General features: G+C 40.7%; 2 protein-coding genes and 1 long non-coding RNA gene across 9 annotated transcripts; all 3 read left to right on the top strand.

Annotated features, from left to right (window-relative positions):
• Positions 1–1733: 1733 nt before the first annotated feature.
• On the top strand, positions 1734–14103 carry LOC126602137 (zinc finger protein GAI-ASSOCIATED FACTOR 1-like). 3 transcript variants are annotated; one of them, XM_050268969.1, is made up of 5 exons: positions 1734–2236; positions 2339–2735; positions 2853–3067; positions 4150–4296; positions 13266–14103. In XM_050268969.1, exons 1-5 carry the CDS (start codon positions 2089–2091, stop codon positions 13904–13906), a joined length of 1548 nt encoding a protein of 515 aa, XP_050124926.1. In that variant the 5' UTR covers positions 1734–2088; the 3' UTR covers positions 13907–14103. The 3 variants fall into 3 exon arrangements, with proteins under 3 accessions (XP_050124926.1, XP_050124925.1, XP_050124924.1); XM_050268968.1 differs by having other exon boundaries at positions 1736–2236; positions 4150–4460; positions 13430–14103; XM_050268967.1 differs by lacking the exon at positions 13266–14103 and having other exon boundaries at positions 1739–2236; positions 4150–5161.
• On the top strand, positions 7053–18868 carry LOC126602138 (cytochrome P450 734A1-like). Of its 5 annotated transcripts, none has more exons than XM_050268973.1 (5): positions 7053–7960; positions 8143–8387; positions 8566–8929; positions 9092–9350; positions 18448–18868. In XM_050268973.1, exons 1-5 carry the CDS (start codon positions 7472–7474, stop codon positions 18606–18608), a joined length of 1518 nt encoding a protein of 505 aa, XP_050124930.1. In that variant the 5' UTR covers positions 7053–7471; the 3' UTR covers positions 18609–18868. The 5 variants fall into 5 exon arrangements, 4 of the variants coding, with proteins under 4 accessions (XP_050124930.1, XP_050124929.1, XP_050124928.1 ...); XR_007615992.1 differs by having other exon boundaries at positions 7054–7960; positions 9092–9686; positions 18784–18868; XM_050268972.1 differs by having other exon boundaries at positions 7056–7960; positions 9092–9166; positions 18264–18868.
• On the top strand, positions 11651–13209 carry LOC126602140 (uncharacterized). The gene is made up of 3 exons (XR_007615993.1): positions 11651–11781; positions 11907–12089; positions 13119–13209. It is a non-coding gene; the product is annotated as an uncharacterized LOC126602140 (long non-coding RNA).
• Positions 18869–19683: the final 815 nt, after the last annotated feature.

The raw sequence follows: 19683 nt of genomic DNA, 5'->3' as shown, positions 1-19683 counted from the left end.
CTGGACTCGGTGGCGTAGAAAAGGTTTTATGTGTAGTTTATATTCATTTCATTGAAGTATTATTATTTTACGTGTTATAATTTTGATAGTAAAATATTTATATTTCTCACATTTAAAATGTGTTAGTAAAATTTTGAAGTATTATTATTTATTATGTTATATTATAATAATAACAAGGAGTGTGATATCTATACATTCAATTTTATTTTTCATACACCTTTCTAATTTTTGGTCGTCGGATCGGAAGAATTGAAGAAGATCAACGGATAGAAATTAACAAGAGGGTGTGAGAAGTAATTTGAGATGTGTGGATAACATACCCCTAATAACAAATGTCTCACTTTAAAATATGTTATAATTTACTAATATATATATATATATATTAATTAATTAAAAATTAAAAAATGATTGATTACTCAATAATGAGTATAACTCTTACAAAACTCTTCGTGTATTCACAGAACTTTGTACCTATGATTAGAACCTCTAATATTATCTCTCTAAAGACCTTTTTATTTTCTTTTTTGTTTTTTGTGAAAAATGAATTGAAAATAAAGTCATTTAGTCAATCTATTGTACCAAATAGACGATTCGTGATGATTTAATCAATTCAGTTTATCTGTTTTTATACAGTTCAATGGTAAACAAACTTAGTTTTAATTAATCTTTTTCAAATACAATCTTTATAAAATGACTTATAATATGAACGATCATAATCATAAACACAAATTTCTATAAATTAACAACAAATTATTTCGAGTAACCAACAACTTTTCATTCACATCGAAAATCCACCGGCCGTGATCCGAATTTTGAAAAAGATGGTGGCCCTTGCATTAGCTGACCATTTTTGGGGTGACAAAACTCAGAAGGTTACGTATTTGCCTATGTAGGCAAACATTATATTATTCAACGCATCGCCTCTCCATCTTAAACTTTGGATCTGATCTAACAACGGCTATTAAACTCCGAACACCATGAGGTCCATGGGTTGCAATGGACTTGTGGCTTACGGGATTTGAGCTCTTTGGACGCACTCTGGTGGCAGACTCGAGCTCGAGCACGTGCACGTAAGGTGTGCAGTACAAGCACCTGCATGACTCACGAGGGCATCAGTGACATTTGACCTCCGTTGGTACAGTAGTCTACTGTTTGACTCAAAAACATGGTGTTCCAAAAAACCCCCTGATAGTACCATTACGGAACGGTGGATTGTGGAGGGGTATAACTGTCTTTTAACGTAAATAGGATTAGGCAAAGTTTATGTCCGGATGAGAACAAGTTTAGCATAATTGGATAGGGAAAGAGATCTTATCTGAAATTTTCCCATCAAAACCTATCAATCAATTAATTTGAACTTTTAAAATTTAATCTAATGATTATAAATAGGAAGTTACGTTAAAATTTTTAATAATTTTAACCTTTAAATCAAATTTTAAAAATTCAAATTAATTAATTGATGAAATTCGATGAAAGAGATCTGCCAGTGGATTGAACAATAGTTTCAACATCTTGCGCTAAAAACGAGCACTGCCTAGTCCGACTTCCTCCGACAAATGTCATCTTCCCGCTTATTGCGCCACGTGGACGGCCAGATCCACACATCAGCGACGGGATCAGAATTTGGACTCATTGGGTTCAGGTAACGATGGTTAAATACATGGCCTCCGAATATTAACCATGGTTAACATCCGCCGCTTTAACCCATTTTTCAATAAATTTAATATTTTTCCACTGCGTTCAAATCTCTTTTTTTTCTCTCTCTACCTGCATCTCACAGACACACACTCTCTCTCTCTCTCTCTCTTCCATTTCCAGCTACGGAGGCGCGCCGCCTAATGGGACTTTGGCTCACAGTCTGCGACCTAGATGACTGAGTTGACTCCGCGTTCCGGGGCAAAAAGTCCATTAATTTAGCACGAGCAGTTTTGTCGGGTTTTCCCGGAAATTTTTCACTTCCCCCAGAAACAAACAGAAAGTTTTTTGTTTATTTTAATCAATCAGAACTGAAACCTTAAGTAGTCAGCTTGTTTTTTTAGCTTGTTTGAGAGGCTTTGAGCCCAGAGATTTAAAAATTCGGAAGCAAACATGGGGGAGCTGGATAATTCCTCATCGCCGTTACTGACGGTTTCAACGGCTTCCGGCGGGGAAGCCAGTTTAACTTCCTCCACTCACGAAGCCATGACTCATCCGGAGCCGCAGCAAAAGAAAAAGCGAAACCTTCCAGGAATGCCAGGTAGACGACGTGGTTTCTCGATTAGTCTTTAAATTTTGAAATTTTAGCTAATTATAAGAGCTGAGCCAACGCGTAATTTCTTGCTAATTTTTTATTTTTCAGATCCCGAAGCGGAGGTGATCGCGCTGTCGCCGACGACTCTCCTCGCAACGAACCGTTTCGTGTGTGAGATCTGCAGCAAAGGCTTCCAGCGCGACCAGAACCTGCAGCTCCACCGGCGGGGCCACAACCTGCCGTGGAAGCTGAAGCAACGGACGAGCAAAGAAGTACGGAAGCGGGTCTACGTCTGCCCCGAGACCTCCTGCGTGCACCACCACCCCACTCGGGCGCTCGGAGACCTGACGGGTATCAAGAAGCACTTTTGTCGAAAGCACGGCGAGAAGAAGTGGAAGTGCGAGCGGTGCTCCAAGAAATACGCCGTGCAGTCCGATTGGAAGGCGCACATGAAGACTTGCGGCACCCGAGAGTACAAATGCGATTGCGGAACTTTATTCTCTAGGTGCGTGTTTGTTTCCCGAGAAAACTTAAATTTCCCTTTTCCTTTCCATTTTCTTACACTTTCTCGAGAAACCGCCGGTTATTAATGCGTTGTCGTTTTGTTTTGGGATGGTTGAAGGAGGGATAGCTTCATAACGCACAGGGCGTTCTGCGACGCGTTGGCGGAGGAGAGCGCGAAGACTCAAACCCTAGTGATTGGGCCCGACGGAAGTATGAACCCGAATTCAAATCCAACTCCGAGTGCGAGGAGTGGGGTGGTGGCGTCGCCGCCTCCACCGCCTCACACACCGTCAAACACCGTGGTGTCTCCGGCCTTGTCTATTCAGAGCTCAGGTAACCCTACTTAATAAGGTCAATAAATGTGGGTTTATCATTACGATATGATGAATAATATGAGCATGCCACATCGCCTACGTGCGTCAAATGTTAAGCTTGGGAGTGCGTCTCGGGTAGGTAACATGATTGTTCCAGTCCTTTCAACAAAATTCTTAGGTTTTATTTGTACAACTTAATCTAAGTAAATTAATTTTGCACATCTTACAATACTAAACTTAGAACTACGCTAATAAGCAGAGACCTGTGGCTATGTTGGTTAAATATGTTCACACTTGAGCTGAGATTCCGAGTTTGATTCTCGCTCTTCTATATCTCTTTCATTAAAAAGAAACTACCATAGTTTGTCGAGAGCAATCAAACTCAATGCAAAGGCAGCCACACACCGCGAGTAACTGGCCTAACCTACGTATACGGGTCTCCGTCTAATTACATAAGTCTTAAATACATAGGTTTGATTAATTAGTATTCTAGAGAGGGAGTTCCATTTCCGTCTTGAAATGCTTGCCTGTTTATCAAGTGGTTTAGAACATTTTACTCAAAAGATCCTAGGTTGGACTGTTCCTCAAATTATCGTTTATATTACAGAATAAAAATAGTATTAGTGAAGGCTGGGGTGGTGGTATTTTATGGCTGGGTTTTTGTCTCTACCTCGATGTCGTTCTCGCGTGGGTGAGTAAGCTTTTGGAAAGTTGCAACTTTCACAGTAGTATGGGTATGGAGGACGTAGAGAGAGAGTGTGTGTGTAGTTGTCCCACGGCGACAGGAAAAAGGGTGGGATGCACGATTGACATGGGAGCTCAGGAATCGAGGTGATTAGGGTTAAAAAAAAATAAAATTAAAAAAAATGGAAAAAAAGTTGGAGGAGAAAGGACGCCATTATTGCCTCCATCTCCTTTCTCCTTTCTCCTTTTGCATATAAAGCACAAAGCTTTCAAAGTTTTTAGGTTGTTTCCAATGAGAAAGGCTTGGGTAAAAATTTTAAACAAATTATGCTTTATTCATGACTGCGCCACTTTCTTGCATTCTGCTTTTTATATTTTGATGATCATAATTGATTGATTGTTTTCTGGTGGTTACAGATTTGCCAGAGAACCCAATTGGCCTGTCCCCTCCGGCGCCGGCCACGTCATGCTTAACTACTACGGCAATCAGCACCACCGCCACCGCCACCACCTCGACTGGAAATTGCAACAATGGTAGTAGTGTATTTGCAAGCATATTTGCACCTTCCTCCGCCTCAGCATTAATCGCACAGCCACCAGGCCCACCACAAACATCGCCACCGTCCTCATTCTCCAATCAAGTATCTGCATTGGGCCGCCCAGATGGCTCTACTAAAATTTCCTCCGTTAGTGAACCCACATCACTGTCTCTCTCCTCCTCTCTTTACCTCTCCAACAATGGCTCCTCACTCTTCCCAACACCTGATCAAGACCACCGCAACTATGCCCAGCCCGCTGCCATGTCCGCCACGGCATTGCTCCAAAAGGCAGCCCAAATGGGTGCTGCGACATCGAACGCCTCACTGCTTCGTGGGTTTGGGTTGTCCACGACCTCATCCCCGTCTCAAGAAAATAGCACAACATTGCAGTGGAACAAGGAGCAAGAGAGTGGTGGTGCTGCCCACGTGGGGGCCGAGCTAGGGCTTGAACTTCTCTCAACTGCAAATGCTGCCGAATTGACTGATCTAATGATGGGTCCGCCTTCGTCGTTCGGGGGCCAGCCCATGACTCGTGACCTTCTTGGGCTGAGCATCGGTAATGGTGGTGGAGGTGGCGCTTCCGCGGCTGGATTTTCTGCTTTCCTAAATTCCTTTGGTGGCAGCGGCGGTGCCTTAAATGTTGCAACTGCATATGGAAGTGGCGGCGGCGGAGGTGGGAGTTCGCAGCGGGAAACGTGGGAAGGTGCACAAGATAGAAAGCCCGATAGGTCTTCATTGCTCTAGACAGAATTGCATTCTGTATTTTGTGCTGATTATATCATATATATATGTAGTAGAACTGTAGAGGAGAAAGCTTCTTTGTTTTTGTGATGGATGGATCCTTAATTTTGGTCATTGAAATGTCCCCGTTTTGGATTGGAAACGCTAAATTAACTTGTACAGGAGCTTGCTTAGTTGCTAGCTTATTAAAGTGCGGCACAAAGGGGAAAATTAAATTAGGTTGTACCGGAGCTTGTTTCGCTGGTATCATGACCAATTTACTTACAGTACAACGAAATTCAAACTTATTACACGTCAATTAACGAAATTCAAACTTATAACATGTCAATTGTAGCAATGTGACTATCGCATTCAACAATTTATGCAACTTACTGAATTGGAAAAAATCAAACCAGAAATTCATTACACCAACAAAATAGTGCGCCAGACGGTATCGTTTCGCATTGATGAGCACATGGATGTATAGAGTGGAACTTGATGGCGGTCTACAAGTACGGTCCGGTGGTCAAACGAGTCAAGTATCCTGGCGAAAAAAACTGGGACCTGGGTTTAATTTGACACAGTGTGGTGGGTGGATCGATCGGTCTATAACAAGATGGAGAATTGGAGATGTACTTAATTTGTGAGCTGGCAGGATGATGCATTCTTGTGCTACTCTGAATCGACCACTTGTGGGTCCGACGGTTTTATGGCGTGGGAGGGCACCTGCCCTGCCGGGTGGTATCTCTGGCTGGTAGCTGCGCAACCTGCAACCCTGCAGTTGCTGTTGCCACCCAGCTACCCGTGGACCTGTGGTGTCCCTCTTGATAAGAGATTTTTAACCTCAAAACGTTACCGGAGCAGATAGGATTTTTCACGAGCATTTCCTTCCTCTCCGGTTGTTTCGAAGACCACGACACCCTTGAACAACAGGTGATTCCGTATGTACGGGAAGAAATTCCTGTACTGGTTCGGGCACGGGGCCAGGCTGGTAGCATCCGACTTGGACATCGACGGGACTGAACGGAATGGAACGGAATGGAACGGGACGGCACGGAACGGAAAGAGGGCAAAGATTCCCTCGGATGGAAACAAGGAGGAAGGAGAAGGAGACGGAAATGTTATAATTTTATATTCTACGGATGTGGAATGAGTCGTTTTAGAGGGAGGCGGAATGAAAATTTCTCCAAAATTCGTCCCGTAGAACAGTACGTTACACCCATTTTAGATACACTAAACATGGGACAAAACGCATCGTTCTACGTATCAAACGGTGCCTTAAGGAAGTGTTGATGAAGACTTTGTTTGGTGAGGGACTTGTTGGGCTTGAGGGAGAAGAATGGGCTTTTCATTTTCATAAAAAGGATTGTAAACCAGGCCTTCAAAATGGAGCGAGTTAAGGTACCCACTCTACAAACCCTAATGTTAATGTAGAAAGCTCTTAGAAGTGCTTATATCAAGTGCTTTTTCAACCAGAAGCACGTTTTAATTTTTCTATGAAACGTTTCGGGTTTCAATCAGAAGCACGTGTCATCTCTCACTCTACAAATGTGATGGAATAAATGGAATTGGATCCTCGTCGGATCCTTTTCCTGGAGATTTTAGGGATCAACGCATGTGGACCGTTGATAAAAAATCGTGTGGCCATAATTTTTTTTTTATATTTTTCACGCAAAACAAGATTGCTTAACTTTTAAATATATACAAAGCATTTAATTGGGACCACGTGATTTTTTATCAACAATCCACTTTCGTTGATTCCTAGGATCCCCAGGGAGGGGATCCGAAGAGGATTCAAATATGGAATAAATAACACTTAAATGAAAATTAAAAATAAAAATGTAAATTATATATGAATAATGCTAGAGAAATTAAATTTATAAATCAAATTGTGTAAACCAAATAATGTGGTTGTTGATGATTGAATTATAAACTAAGTATCAATTAACGTACTTATTTCATATTAATGGTAATTTAAAATTTTGCTCTCCCACATTACTCATAATCGCCGATTCGCGGATCGAGGACTTTGTTAATAGGTTTCCGTTTTGTTCCTAGTATTCTAATTGGAGTTGAAGATTCCCTAAAGACTTTTTCCTACTGGAAACCTGAAAATCGACGCAACCACCCAATAATCTCTTTCTATTCCAACCACACCAACTGGTCTTTCAAGTTTCACTCAAGTAGCTTCAGTTGTTCAGGCCAAAAGAATAGCCAAAAATCAGCTTCTGCTGTCGGCAAAAGCCATTATCTTATAACAGAAGGTCCAACGCTTGTTTGAACTTATGTTCACAAGAGCTTTTGTTTGAAGTACTTTCATTTTAAGCATGTTGTATGTCTTGGTAAACAAATTCTAGACGGAAGAACTTGCAAGTGCGAGTGTATGACCCAAAAACATCTCCAACTTTTTCTGCGGTAGTGACAAAAAGCTTATCCCAAATAGCCCTCTCTCTCTCTCTCCCTCCCTCTCTGATTTCACGATGCATTTTCTACTTCTTGTGATTTTTCCTCTTCTTCTTATCCTCCTCTTCAAATCTGTGTATTCAACCATATGGGTCCCACTGAGGACACAAACCCATTTCCAGAAGCAAGGCCTGCGCGGCCCCGCCTACCGTCCGGTCGTTGGAAACTCGGCCGAGATCCGCCGTATGTTCGCTGAGGCTCTCTCCAAGCCTTTCCCTTTCCACCACAACATTGTTCAACGCGTGGCCCCATTTTATCACCAGTGGTCCGTCATGTACGGGAAGAATTTCGTCTACTGGTTTGGGTTGAAGCCCCGAGTGGCTATATCCGACCCGGATATGATCAAGGAAATCCTTTTCAATTCCGGTGGGTCGTTTAGAAAGATCCCCTTTACACCTCTGACTAAGTATCTGCTTGGTGACTGGGGTCTCGTCGGGCTCGAGGGCGATAAATGGGCATTTCACAGAAGGATTGTAAATCAGGCCTTCAACATGGAGCGGGTCAAGGTATCACACTATTACGTAGCGTTACTAATTATTACATTAGATTATATTTTAAGTTCATACCGTATCAACTATTTCGTATTATAACCGGCAGATTAGTAACATAATGCGATAATGTTTTAGGTTCGTGTGCGTATTATTTGATGTGAGTGGTGATGTTGCTGATGATGTTTCTAATACAACAGAGTTGGGTTCCTGAGATTGTGGAGAGTACAGTGAAGATGTTGGAGAAATGGGAGGATGTAAGAGGAGGGAGAGAAGAGTTTGAGTTGGATGTGCACAAAGAACTTCATCTGCTCTTAGGGGATGTCATATCGAGGACAGCTTTCGGAAGCTGCTTCGAGGAAGGAAAACATGTTTTCGATTTGCAAGAACAACAAATGCATCTTTTCACGAAGGCAGCAAGGAGCATTTACATTCCTGGATTCAGGTGGACTACCTTGTTGGTGTGTGTGTGTGTGTGTGTGTGTGTGTAGTATGTTCTCCCAATCCTTCGTTACCCTCGCTGTTGTCGTTTAAAAAAGAACTTAGTTTATATACTTGCTAATTACTGAGATGTTCTTAATTCAACAAGGTAGTTCTCATTGAATGCTTTTTCTGGCATGCAGGTTTTTGCCTACCAAGAGTAACAGAGAAAGGTGGAGATTAGACAAGGAAATTAGCGAATCCATACGGACGTTGATTGCGAAAAATGGCCAAAAAAAGGGAGATTCGAGAAATCTGCTTAGTCTGTTAATGACGCCGTACAAGAATCCGGATGGTGAAGACGAAAAGTTAGGGATACAGGAAGTTATAGATGAATGCAAGACCTTCTACTTTGCAGGAAAGGAAACAACCGCCAATCTTTTGACTTGGGTACTACTACTTCTAGCACAGCATCCGGAATGGCAAAGCAAGGCTAGGGAAGAAGTATTCCGCGTTTTCGGAGACAATCAGCTCCCGGATGCAGAGAACTTGAATGACCTCAAGAATGTAAGCTCATACAATTATCTTCTATCTCGCCAGCATAATGAAATCCATTCCTATTTATTTGTATCAATGCTGTTCTGCACTTCGGATAAAAGTAGCACTTAAATTACGCAAACAAGTTGCTGGATCCTCACATTTTGTTTATTTTCTGCACTTTTTTAACAGATAACTATGATCGTTAATGAAACGCTCAGGCTCTACCCTCCAGCCACGATGATAACGAGGCAAGCAACAAAGAAGGTTAAGCTCGGGAGCCTGGAAATTCCTGCCGATGCACAACTTTATTTGATGTTGATCGCTATCCATCACGACACTGAGATATGGGGAGGAGATGCTCACGAATTCAATCCGTCGAGGTTTTTGGAGTCACGAAGGCATTCAGCCTCATTCATCCCATTTGGCCTGGGGCCTCGAATCTGCGCAGGTCAAACTTCGGCCGTGGTTGAAGCAAAACTAGCATTGGCACTCATCATCCAGCGCTATTCTTTCAGGATGTCACCAACATACGTTCATGGCCCAATGCTGTTTTTAACTTTACAGCCCCAGTACGGCGCTCAGATCATTTTCACGAAGATTGCAAATTGAAACTTTTGGTGGTTTTCCGACAACAAAATTTGGGGAATGGATGCTAATGAAAATTTTGGAGGTTTTTCGACGACAAAACTTGGCACAAAACCGAGTATAGTGACGTTTTAAGATTTATACAGCCGACTCCACTTAGTTAGATAAGATTTCGTTGTTGTTGATGCTAGTGAATAAGGTTGACTATGAACATTGAGAAGCATTGTTTCCGGGTGCTCAAAAAATGTATGTTTCAATATATATAGACCTTTTTTGATTAAATCATACTAATTTATGCAATTTATGTCCTTCAGAGTTACTTGCAAATCAATAATTTATTATATTCTTTCAACTTGGCTTCTTGATTTTCATTTTGGTTATGAGTTCCATTTAAAACGTGTCAATTTGCCATTCTTATTTGTTGAGCAATTTTTTGGTGTACCAAGACTTACCACAGCTACGTAGATTTACTATTCCACTTAAATTGGGTGGTGCTACATACACCAAATTTGTGCATCAAGTTTGTGCACAAAATAATGTGACACATTCTACACCATATAAATTTTTATTCCAATTATCAATTGTGCAATACATATAAGTGAATTTTTCTTTCTACAAACTCGTTTTGTAAGTATTGGATTAGAATGCGTAGCTCTCTAATTTAAAGACATATTGGAGATAAAAGTAAATGCATTTTAATTTGGAGATGGTTGAGATGATAGTCATCGATCCTATGAATTTTTCGATAGTTTTAATGTTTGGCATGCAATTTCAAACTATTGTTCTATCTAAACTAGGTTGGTCGACCTCATCTTTTTTGTAGTTTGCAGATTTAAGTTCCTGAGAGATTTTTTGTTGAAATAGAGTACTTGAGAATTATTTCCAGTAGTACTCAATCTTATTTGATAAAAATCACATCGGAGAGAGAAGAACTGAACACAAAACTTCAAATATATATATAACCGGTTAAGCATAACTAAAGAAATAAGTATGTGAGAACATACTGTAAATAATATGGAGATTAACATAATTGTTCTAACATAACGAAATATAAAAAACTAGTGTTACACGTGAGAACTTAGGATAAGCGTAATTATTAAACAAATAGAGAGGAATATAATTGTTCAAACATAACCATGTGATTACACATCTAATCAAATCACATATAAAATGACAAAAGTGCCCTCCTAATCTTTTGGATAGTATTAACGTCACCTCAAAATCCACTAATTTATTCTAATTGTTAGCAGTATCCTACTTCCAACTTTTCACTTTTGATCATCTTCCACTTTTTTGAACAGTAGAAAACGAACCTTCCACTTCATGTCTATCATGGTACACGTGTATGGTCAGTATGGTTTATTTTCTTGCAAATTTTTTTCACTATGATCTAATCAAAATTATGGAAAAAGATGTGACCTTATTAGTGTGGTTACGATCATATCAATACCTAAAAGAAAATTTAATGAATTTTTATGATATAGACGACATTAGTGTACAGTATTAAAGTTCAGTAACGATATTGATCAATGTTAGAATTAACCAAAGTGAAGCAGAACTGAATTACAAAAAAACTTTTAGGATAGAAAACCTAGTTAAAATATAAAATATGATTATGGTTGAGGATTTTTTGTGCTGAGAGTAAAATCCGGGGGTTTTTTTATATAATTTCTCAAAACATAAAAGTATATTCGCAACGCCCCACTAGCTTATCCTCCTATTATATTGGAAAAAAAAAAAGAATCATGAAAATATGGTAAAGAGTCTAAAAACTTCAGCTAAAAGTCTTCACGTACCGGTCCGATATGGTTTTTCAGCTGTCACCGCAATTACCAAACCGCCCTCGTCACGGATTATTAACTACCTGTAGTGTTCCGTAAATATCAGTACGACCAGTGGTTAAATAGTCAGTAAATTCAACGCTCAATCTGAAGTGAAAAACCCCGGATTTAGATCCTCCCTAGGCAACTGGTCAGCATACTGATCAGTTTGTGGACCGTTAGATTTTTATCCAACAGTTCCAAACATGAAGTCAGCTAAAAGTTATAATTATTATAACTGTTGGATTTTTATCTAACGGCTTACAAACACCGATCAAAAGGATCCTGACCAGTTGCCCTCGGAGAGGATCCAAATCCAAAAAACCCTACCATAAAACCCGTGCATTTAGAATTTTCTGGTACTACTTTTCTAACCGTTGGAGGCGATCGCCAAGTTCTGGGAGTTGGAGAAATTAGGGTTCTACTTGTTGCTTTTTCTGGATTGGGTTTCGGTTCCGATCGCCGCTAAGCTCGGTGAGATTTCTATTTCTTTGATTTCAGCTACCTTTTCATTATTTTAAGTAAGAATTTTTGTCTACTTTTAGGAATTTGAATTTGAATTTTGCTATTCGATTTGTGTTCTAAACTACCGGGGGTAGGCTTGCTGAGCAAACTGGTCTAACACACATCTGCCTGATAAGATACATGTTAGTTAGCCACTGGGTTTTCGTAATTTCTGGAGATATATCTGATTGCTTGTGGGGTGGTGGCGTCGCCGCCTCCACCGCGTCACACACCGTCGAACACCGTGGTGTCTCCGGCCTTCTCTATTCAGAGCTCAGGTAACCCTATTTAATACGGTCAATAAATGTGGGTTTATCATTACGATATGATGAATAATATGAGCATGCCACATCGCCTACGTGCGTCAAATGCTAAGCTTGGGAGTGCGTCTCGGGTAGGTAACACGATCGTTCCGGTCCTTTCAACAAAATTCTACTTAATCTAAGTAATTAATTTTGCACATCTTACAATACTAAACTTAGAACTACGATAATAGGCAGAGACCCGTAGCTATGTTGGTTAAATATGTTCACACTTAAGCTGAGATTTCAAGTTTGATTCTCGCTCTTCTAAATCTCTTTCGTTAAAAAGAAACCACCATAGTTTGTCGAGAGCAATCAAACTCAATGCAAGGGCAGCCACACCGCGAGTAATTGGCCTAACCTACGTAACTGGGTCTCCGTCTAATTACATAAGTCTTGAATACATAGGTTTGATTAGTATTCTAGAGAGGGAGTCTTGCCCGTTTATCAAATGGTTTAGAACATTTGCTCAAAAGATTCTAGGTTGGACTGTTCCTCAAATTATCGTTTATATTACAGAATAAAAATAGTATTAGTGAAGGCTGGGGTGGTGGTATTTTATGGCTGGGTTTTTGTCTCTACCTCGATGTCGTTCTCGCGTGGGTGAGTAAGCTTTGGAAAGTTGCAACTTTCACAGTAGTATGGGTATGGAGGATGTGGAGAGAGAGTGTGTGTGTGTAGTTGATCCACGGCGACAGGAAAAAGGGATGGATGCACGATTGACATGGGAGCTCAGGAATCGAGGTAATTAGGGTTCAAAAAAATAAAATTAAAAAAAATGGAAAAAAAGTTGGAGGAGAAAGGACGCAGTATTGCTTCCATCTCCTTTCTCCTTTTGCATATAAAGCACAAAGCTTTCAAAATTTTTAGGTTGTTTCCAATGAGAAAGACTTGGGTAAAAAATTTAAACAAATTATGCTTTATTCATGACTGCGCCACTTTCTTGTATTCTGCTTTTTATATTTTGATGATCATAATTGCTTGATAGTTTTCTGGTGGTTACAGATTTGCCAGAGAACCCAATTGGCCTGTCCCCTCCGGCGCCGGCCACGTCATGCTTAACTACTACGGCAATCAGCACCACCGCCACCGCCACCACCTCGACTGGAAATTGCAACAATGGTAGTAGTGTATTTGCAATCATATTTGCACCTTCCTCCGCCTCAGCATTAATCACACAGCCACCCGGCCCACCACAAACATCGCTACCGTCCTCATTCTCCAATCAAGTATCTGCATTGGGCCGCCCAGATGGCTCTACTAAAATTTCCTCCGTTAATGAACCCACATCACTGTCTCTCTCCTCCTCTCTTTACCTCTCCAGCAATGGCTCCTCACTCTTCCCAACACCTGATCAAGACCACCGCAACTATGCCCAGCCCGCTGCCATGTCCGCCACGGCATTGCTCCAAAAGGCAGCCCAAATGGGTGCTGTGGCATCGAACGCCTCACTGCTTCGTGGGTTGGGGTTGTCCACGACACGACCTCATCCCCGTCTCAAGAAAGTAGCACGACATTGCAGTGGAACAAGGAGCCAGAGAGTGGTGTGGTGCTGCCCACGTGGGAGCCGAGAGCTAGGGCTTGAACTTCTCTCAACTGCAAATGCTGCCGAATTGACTGATCTAATGATGGGTCCACCCTCGTCGTTTGGAAGCCAGCCCATGACTCGTGACCTTCTTTGGCTGAGCATCGGTAGTGGTGGTGGAGGTGGCGCTTCCGAATCTCGATTTTCTGCTTTCCTAATTTCCTTGGTGGCAGCGGCGGTGCCTTCAATGTTGCAACTGCATATATAAGTGGTGGCGGCGGAGGTGGGAGTTCACAGCGGGAAACGTGGGAAGGTGCACAAGATAGAAAGCCCGATAGGTCTTCATTGCTCTAGACAGAATTGCATTCTGTATTTTGTGCTGATTATATCATATATATATGTAGTAGAACTGTAGAGGAGAAAGCTTCTTTGTTTTTGTGATGGATGGATCCTTAATTTTGGTCATTGAAACGTCCCCGTTTTGGATTGGAAACGCTAAATTAACTTGTACAGGAGCTTGCTTAGTTGCTAGCTTATTAAAGTGCAGCACAAAAGGGAAAATTAAATTAGGTTGTAGAGGAGCTTGTTTCGCTAGTATCATGATCAATTTACTTACAATACAAAGAAATTCAAACTTATTACACGTCAATTAACGAAATGTAAACTCATAACACGTCAATTGTAGCGGTGTGATTGTCGCATTCAACAATTTATGTAACTTACTGAATTGGAGAAAATCAAACCAAAAATTCATTACACCAACAAAATAATGAGCGAGACGGTATCGTTTTGCAGAGCACATGGATGTATAGACTGGAACTTGATGGCGGTCTACAAGTACGGTCCGGTGGTCAACCGAGTCAAGTATCCTGGCTTATAAAACCGGGACCTGGGTTTAATTTGACACATTGTGGTGGGTGGGTCGATCGGTCTATAACGAGATGGAGATGTACTTAATTTGTGAGCTGGCAGAATGCATTTTTGTACGGACTTGGATCATCTCCTGAGCAGAGGGTCTGAATCCTGCTGATCAAGGAAAACGGATCGTTCGATCAAAATCCATTGGCTACAAACAAGAAGATCTTGTAACAGTTGAATTTTGATCCAACGGTCCGTGTTTCTTGGTCAGCAGGATTCGGACCCTCTGCTCAGGAGAGGATCCAAATCCTTTTTGTACGACTTTGAATTGACCACTTGCAGAGCTGGATGCTCGTAACTAGGCCTGGCATTTTGGACTAACCCGTTAACCCGACCCGACCAACCCGTTAATATTTGTATTTGGGTGGATGCTTAACGGGTCGGGTCGCTAACGGGTGAACCCGTTAAATAATGGATCACTTTGGGTTAACCCGTTAAGATCCGTTAACACCTGTTAGCACCCGTTAGTTGAGGATATTTTAGTAATTTTAGCAAAGTCTTAATAACAAAAAATAAACTTTATGCAAAAAAAAATTAATAATAATTGTTAACGGGTGACCCGTTAGCTTAATAGGTTGGGTTCGGGTGGCCCGTTAACTTAATGAGTCGGGTTGAACCCGATCCAAACCTAATAAACCCGATCCGTTTACAGGTCTACTCGTAACCAACTAAGTTACTGTTTAGTAATTTCTTATTTATTACTTTGGTCTACGTCACGCATGATGTCGCTACTAGGATTTTTCACGAGCATTTCCTTGATCCGCTTGCTGTTCTTCATCTTCCCCTCCTGTTGTTTCGAAGACCACGACACCCTTGAACGCGCGTCCCCATTTTACAACAGGTGATTCCGCATGTACGGGAAGAAATTCCTGCACTGGTTCGGGCACAGGGCCAGGCTGGCAGTATCCAACCCGGACATTGATTAAGGAATTGTTGATGAAGACTTTGTCTGGAGAGGGACTTGTTGGGCTTGAGGGAGAAGAATGGGCTTTTCATAAAGGGATTTAAAGTGCTTTGTCAACCAGAAGCACGTTTGAATTTTTCTATGAAATGTTTGGTTTTTCAATCAGAAGCGCGTCATCTGAATAATTGCCGATTCGGCGATCGAGGACTTTGAAGATTCCCTAAAGACTTTTCCTACTGAAACTTGAAAATCGACACACACAACACAACCACTCAATAATCACTTACTATTCGAACCACACTAAGGCCCCGTTTGGGATTGAGGTGATTTAAAAAAAAACCACTGTGAAAAAAAGCTGAGGGTCATTTTTGTGTTTGGTAAACTGAAAAAAAATGGCTTATTTTGGAAGCTGCTGTGAGAATAAGCTGAAAATCAAAGGAAAAGCTGAAGCTGCTATTTGCTGCTTTGAAAAAAAGCCAGTTTTTTCAAAGCACACAGAGCTACAGTGCTCCTTTAATGAAAAAACACACTATCATCCTGCTTTTTTTTCCAAAAGCACTTTCACAAAAAAGTTTACCAAACACTCTACTGGCTTTATTTCACAGCCGCTTATTCTCACAGCACAGCCGCTTATTCTCACAACAGCTTTTTTTCAAAGCACAGCAATACCAAACCAGCCCTAACTAGTCTTTCAAGTTTCATTCTGGTAGCTTCAGTAGTTCAGGCCAAAAAAAGAGCCAAAAATCAGCTTCTGCTGTCAGCAAAAGCCATTATCTTATAACAGAAGGTTCAACGCTTGTTTGAAGGCTGAAGCACGTATGTTCACAAGAGCTTTTGTTTAAAGTGCTTTCATTTTAAGCCCGTTGAGAAGTCTTGGTAAAACAAATTCTAGACGGAAGAACTTGCAAGTGCGAGTGCATGATCTCTCTCTCTCTCTCTGATTTCACGATGCATTTTCTACTTCTTGTGATTTTTCCTCTTCTTCTTATCCTCCTCTTCAAATCTGTGTATTCAACCATATGGGTCCCACTGAGGACACAAACCCATTTCCAGAAGCAAGGCCTGCGCGGCCCCGCCTACCGTCCGGTCGTTGGAAACTCGGCCCAGATCCGCCGTATGTTCGCGGAGGCTCTCTCCAAGCCTTTCCCTTTCCACCACAACATTGTTCAACGCGTGGCCCCATTTTACCACCGGTGGTCCGTCATGTACGGGAAGAATTTCGTCTACTGGTTTGGGTTGAAGCCCCGAGTGGCTATATCCGACCCGGATATGATCAAGGAAATCCTTTTCAATTCGGGTGGGTCGTTTAGAAAGATCCCGTCTACACCTCTGACTAAGTATCTGCTTGGTGACTGGGGTCTCCTCGAGCTCGAGGGCGATAAGTGGGCTTTTCACAGAAGGATTGTAAACCAGGCTTTCAACATGGAGCGTGTCAAGGTATCGCACTGTTACCTAGCGTTTTAATTTATTTACGTTATATATGTTACATAACGATAATGTTTGAGGGAATCCTTGAGAAGAGGGATACCATTTTTCTAAATAAAACGAGGACGCTATTTTGAGATTGACTTTTAATAAAATTGTGTGGTATGTGATTTAATTTTAATCATACAATTTTATTAAAGTTAATCCAACCGTTAAGAAGATGTCCTTATTTTTATAGAGAAATGGGATCCTCTTGTTAAAGGGCCTGTTGTATTAGGTTCACATGCATATTATTTGATGTGAATGGTGGTGGTGGTGTTGATGATGTTTCTAATACAACAGAGTTGGGTTCCTGAGATTGTGGGGAGTACAATGAAGATGTTGGAGAAATGGGAGGATGTAAGAGGAGGGAGAGAAGAGTTTGAGTTGGATGTGCACAAAGAACTTCATCTGCTCTTAGGGGATGTCATATCGAGGACAGCTTTCGGAAGCTGTTTCGAGGAAGGAAAACATGTTTTCGACTTGCAAGAACAACAAATGCATCTTTGCATGAAGGCAGAAAGGAGCATTTACATTCCTGGATTCAGGTGGACTACTTCAAACCCTGTTGGTGTATGTATATAATATATATATATGTGTTTGTATGTTCTCCTAACCTTCGTTACCCTCGCTGTTGTCGTTTGAAAAAAAACTTAGTTTGTATACTTGCTAATTACTGAGATGTTCTTAATTCAACAAGGTAGTTCTCTATGAATGCTTTTTCTGGCATGCAGGTTTTTGCCTACCAAGAGTAACAGAGAAAGGTGGAGATTAGACAAGGAAAGTAGCGAATCCATACGGACGTTGATTGCGAAAAATGGCAAAAACAAGGGAGATTCGAGAAATCTGCTTAGTCTGTTAATGACGCCGTACAAGAATCCGGATGGTGAAGACGAAAAGTTAGGGATACAGGAAGTTATAGATGAATGCAAAACCTTCTACTTTGCAGGAAAGGAAACAACCGCCAATCTTTTGACTTGGGCACTACTACTTCTAGCACAGCATCCGGAATGGCAAAGCAAAGCTAGGGAAGAAGTATTCCGCGTTTTCGGAGACAATCAGCTCCCGGTTGCAGAGAACTTGAATGACCTCAAGAATGTAAGCTCACACAGTTATCTCAATCTCGCCAGCATAACGAAATCCATTCCTATTTATTTGTATCACTGCTGCTCTGCACTTTGGATTAAAGTAGCACTTAAATTACGCAAACAAGTTAGTTGCTGGATCCTCACATTTTGTTTATTTTCTGTTACTTTTTTAACAGATAACTATGATCGTTAATGAAACGCTCAGGCTCTACCCTCCAGCCCCGATGCTACCTAGGCAAGCGACAAAGAAGGTTAAGCTCGGGAGCCTGGAAATTCCTGCTGATGCACAACTTTATCTGATGTTGATCGCTATCCATCACGACACTGAAATATGGGGAGAAGATGCTCACGAATTCAATCCATCGAGGTTTTTGGAGTCTCGAAGGCATTCAGCCTCGTTCATCCCTTTTGGCCTGGGGCCTCGAATCTGCGCAGGTCAAACTTCGGCCGTGGTTGAAGCAAAACTAGCATTGGCACTCATCATCCAGCGCTATTCTTTCAGGATGTCACCAACATATGTTCATGGCCCAATGCTGTTTTTAACTTTACAGCCCCAGTACGGCACTCAGATCATTTTCACCAAGATTGCAAATTGAAAATTTTGTAGGTTATCCGACAACAAAATTTGGGGAATGGATGCTAATGAAAATTTTGGAGGTTTTTCGACGACAAAATTTGGTGCAAAACCGAATATAATAACGTTTTAGGATTTATATAGCTGACTCAACTGAGTTGGATAAGGCTTTATTGTTGTTGATGCTAATAAATAAGGTTGACTATGAACATTGAGAAGTATTGTTTCAGGGTGCTCAAAGAATATATGTTTCAATATATATATAGACCTGTTTTGATTAAATCATACTGATTTATGCAATAAAATTTTGGCATGCAACTTATGTCCTTCAGAGTTACTTGCAAATCAATAATTTATTATATTCTTTCAACTTGGCTTCTTGATTTTCATTTTGGTTATGAGTCCCATTTAAAACATGTCAATTTGTCGTTCTTGTTTGTTGAACAATTTTTTCGTGTACCGAGATTTACCACAGCTACATAGAGTTACTATTCAACCCAAATTTGTGCATCAAGTTTGTGCACAAAATGATGTGGCATATTCTACACCATATAAATTTTTTATTCCAATTATCAATTGTGCAATACTTATAATTGAATTTTTCTTTCGACAAACTCGTTTCGTAAGTATTGAATTGAAATGCGTAACTCTCTAATATAAAGACATATCTCTTATATATAAAGCCAAAGGCTCAATTTGGTATCACCGGCTTCGACAAAACTAATTGGACCAAATTGCCCCTCATCCAAAAAATTTCAAAACATGCCCAAAGTAATATACCAAATCATGCAAGGGCAAGTTGGTAATTTGATCATCATAAAATATAATATAAGTATAAATGGGAAGAGAAAAGAATAAAAAAATGAAAGGGAAGAGAGAAAAGAATAAACAAATGACAAAGTTGATGGTGCCCATGTAATGGGGAAGAAAAATATAATAAAAAATTAGAAAAATCATGAATGTTGTGTTGCCCGTGATAAAAAAAGAAAATAACGAAATAAAAAAAATATTGAAGCAATTCACGCATATAAATACATTTAAAATGTTTAAATTGTGCGTAGCGCGTTGTGATTCAAAAATTTTCTTTTGCATGCGGT

This window comes from Malus sylvestris, chromosome 15, assembly GCF_916048215.2.
Source record: "Malus sylvestris chromosome 15, drMalSylv7.2, whole genome shotgun sequence".
Classification (NCBI taxonomy): domain Eukaryota; kingdom Viridiplantae; phylum Streptophyta; class Magnoliopsida; order Rosales; family Rosaceae; genus Malus; species Malus sylvestris.
Note: the sequence above shows the minus strand (reverse complement) of the source record. Positions and strands in the feature narration are given on the sequence as shown.

Excerpts from the sequence above, each read along its gene's own strand:
- LOC126602138 (XM_050268970.1), top strand. The coding sequence starts at position 16,379 with ATGATCTCTCTCTCTCTCTCTGATTTCACGATGCATTTTCTACTTCTT. Across the intron at positions 16,898-17,227 it reads TCAACATGGAGCGTGTCAAG|AGTTGGGTTCCTGAGATTGT; the intron begins GTATCGCACTGT and ends CTAATACAACAG. Across the intron at positions 18,023-18,188 it reads ACTTGAATGACCTCAAGAAT|ATAACTATGATCGTTAATGA; the intron begins GTAAGCTCACAC and ends CTTTTTTAACAG.
- LOC126602137 (XM_050268967.1), top strand. The coding sequence starts at position 2,089 with ATGGGGGAGCTGGATAATTCCTCATCGCCGTTACTGACGGTTTCAACG. Across the intron at positions 2,237-2,338 it reads AAACCTTCCAGGAATGCCAG|ATCCCGAAGCGGAGGTGATC; the intron begins GTAGACGACGTG and ends TTTATTTTTCAG. Across the intron at positions 2,736-2,852 it reads TGCGGAACTTTATTCTCTAG|GAGGGATAGCTTCATAACGC; the intron begins GTGCGTGTTTGT and ends GGATGGTTGAAG.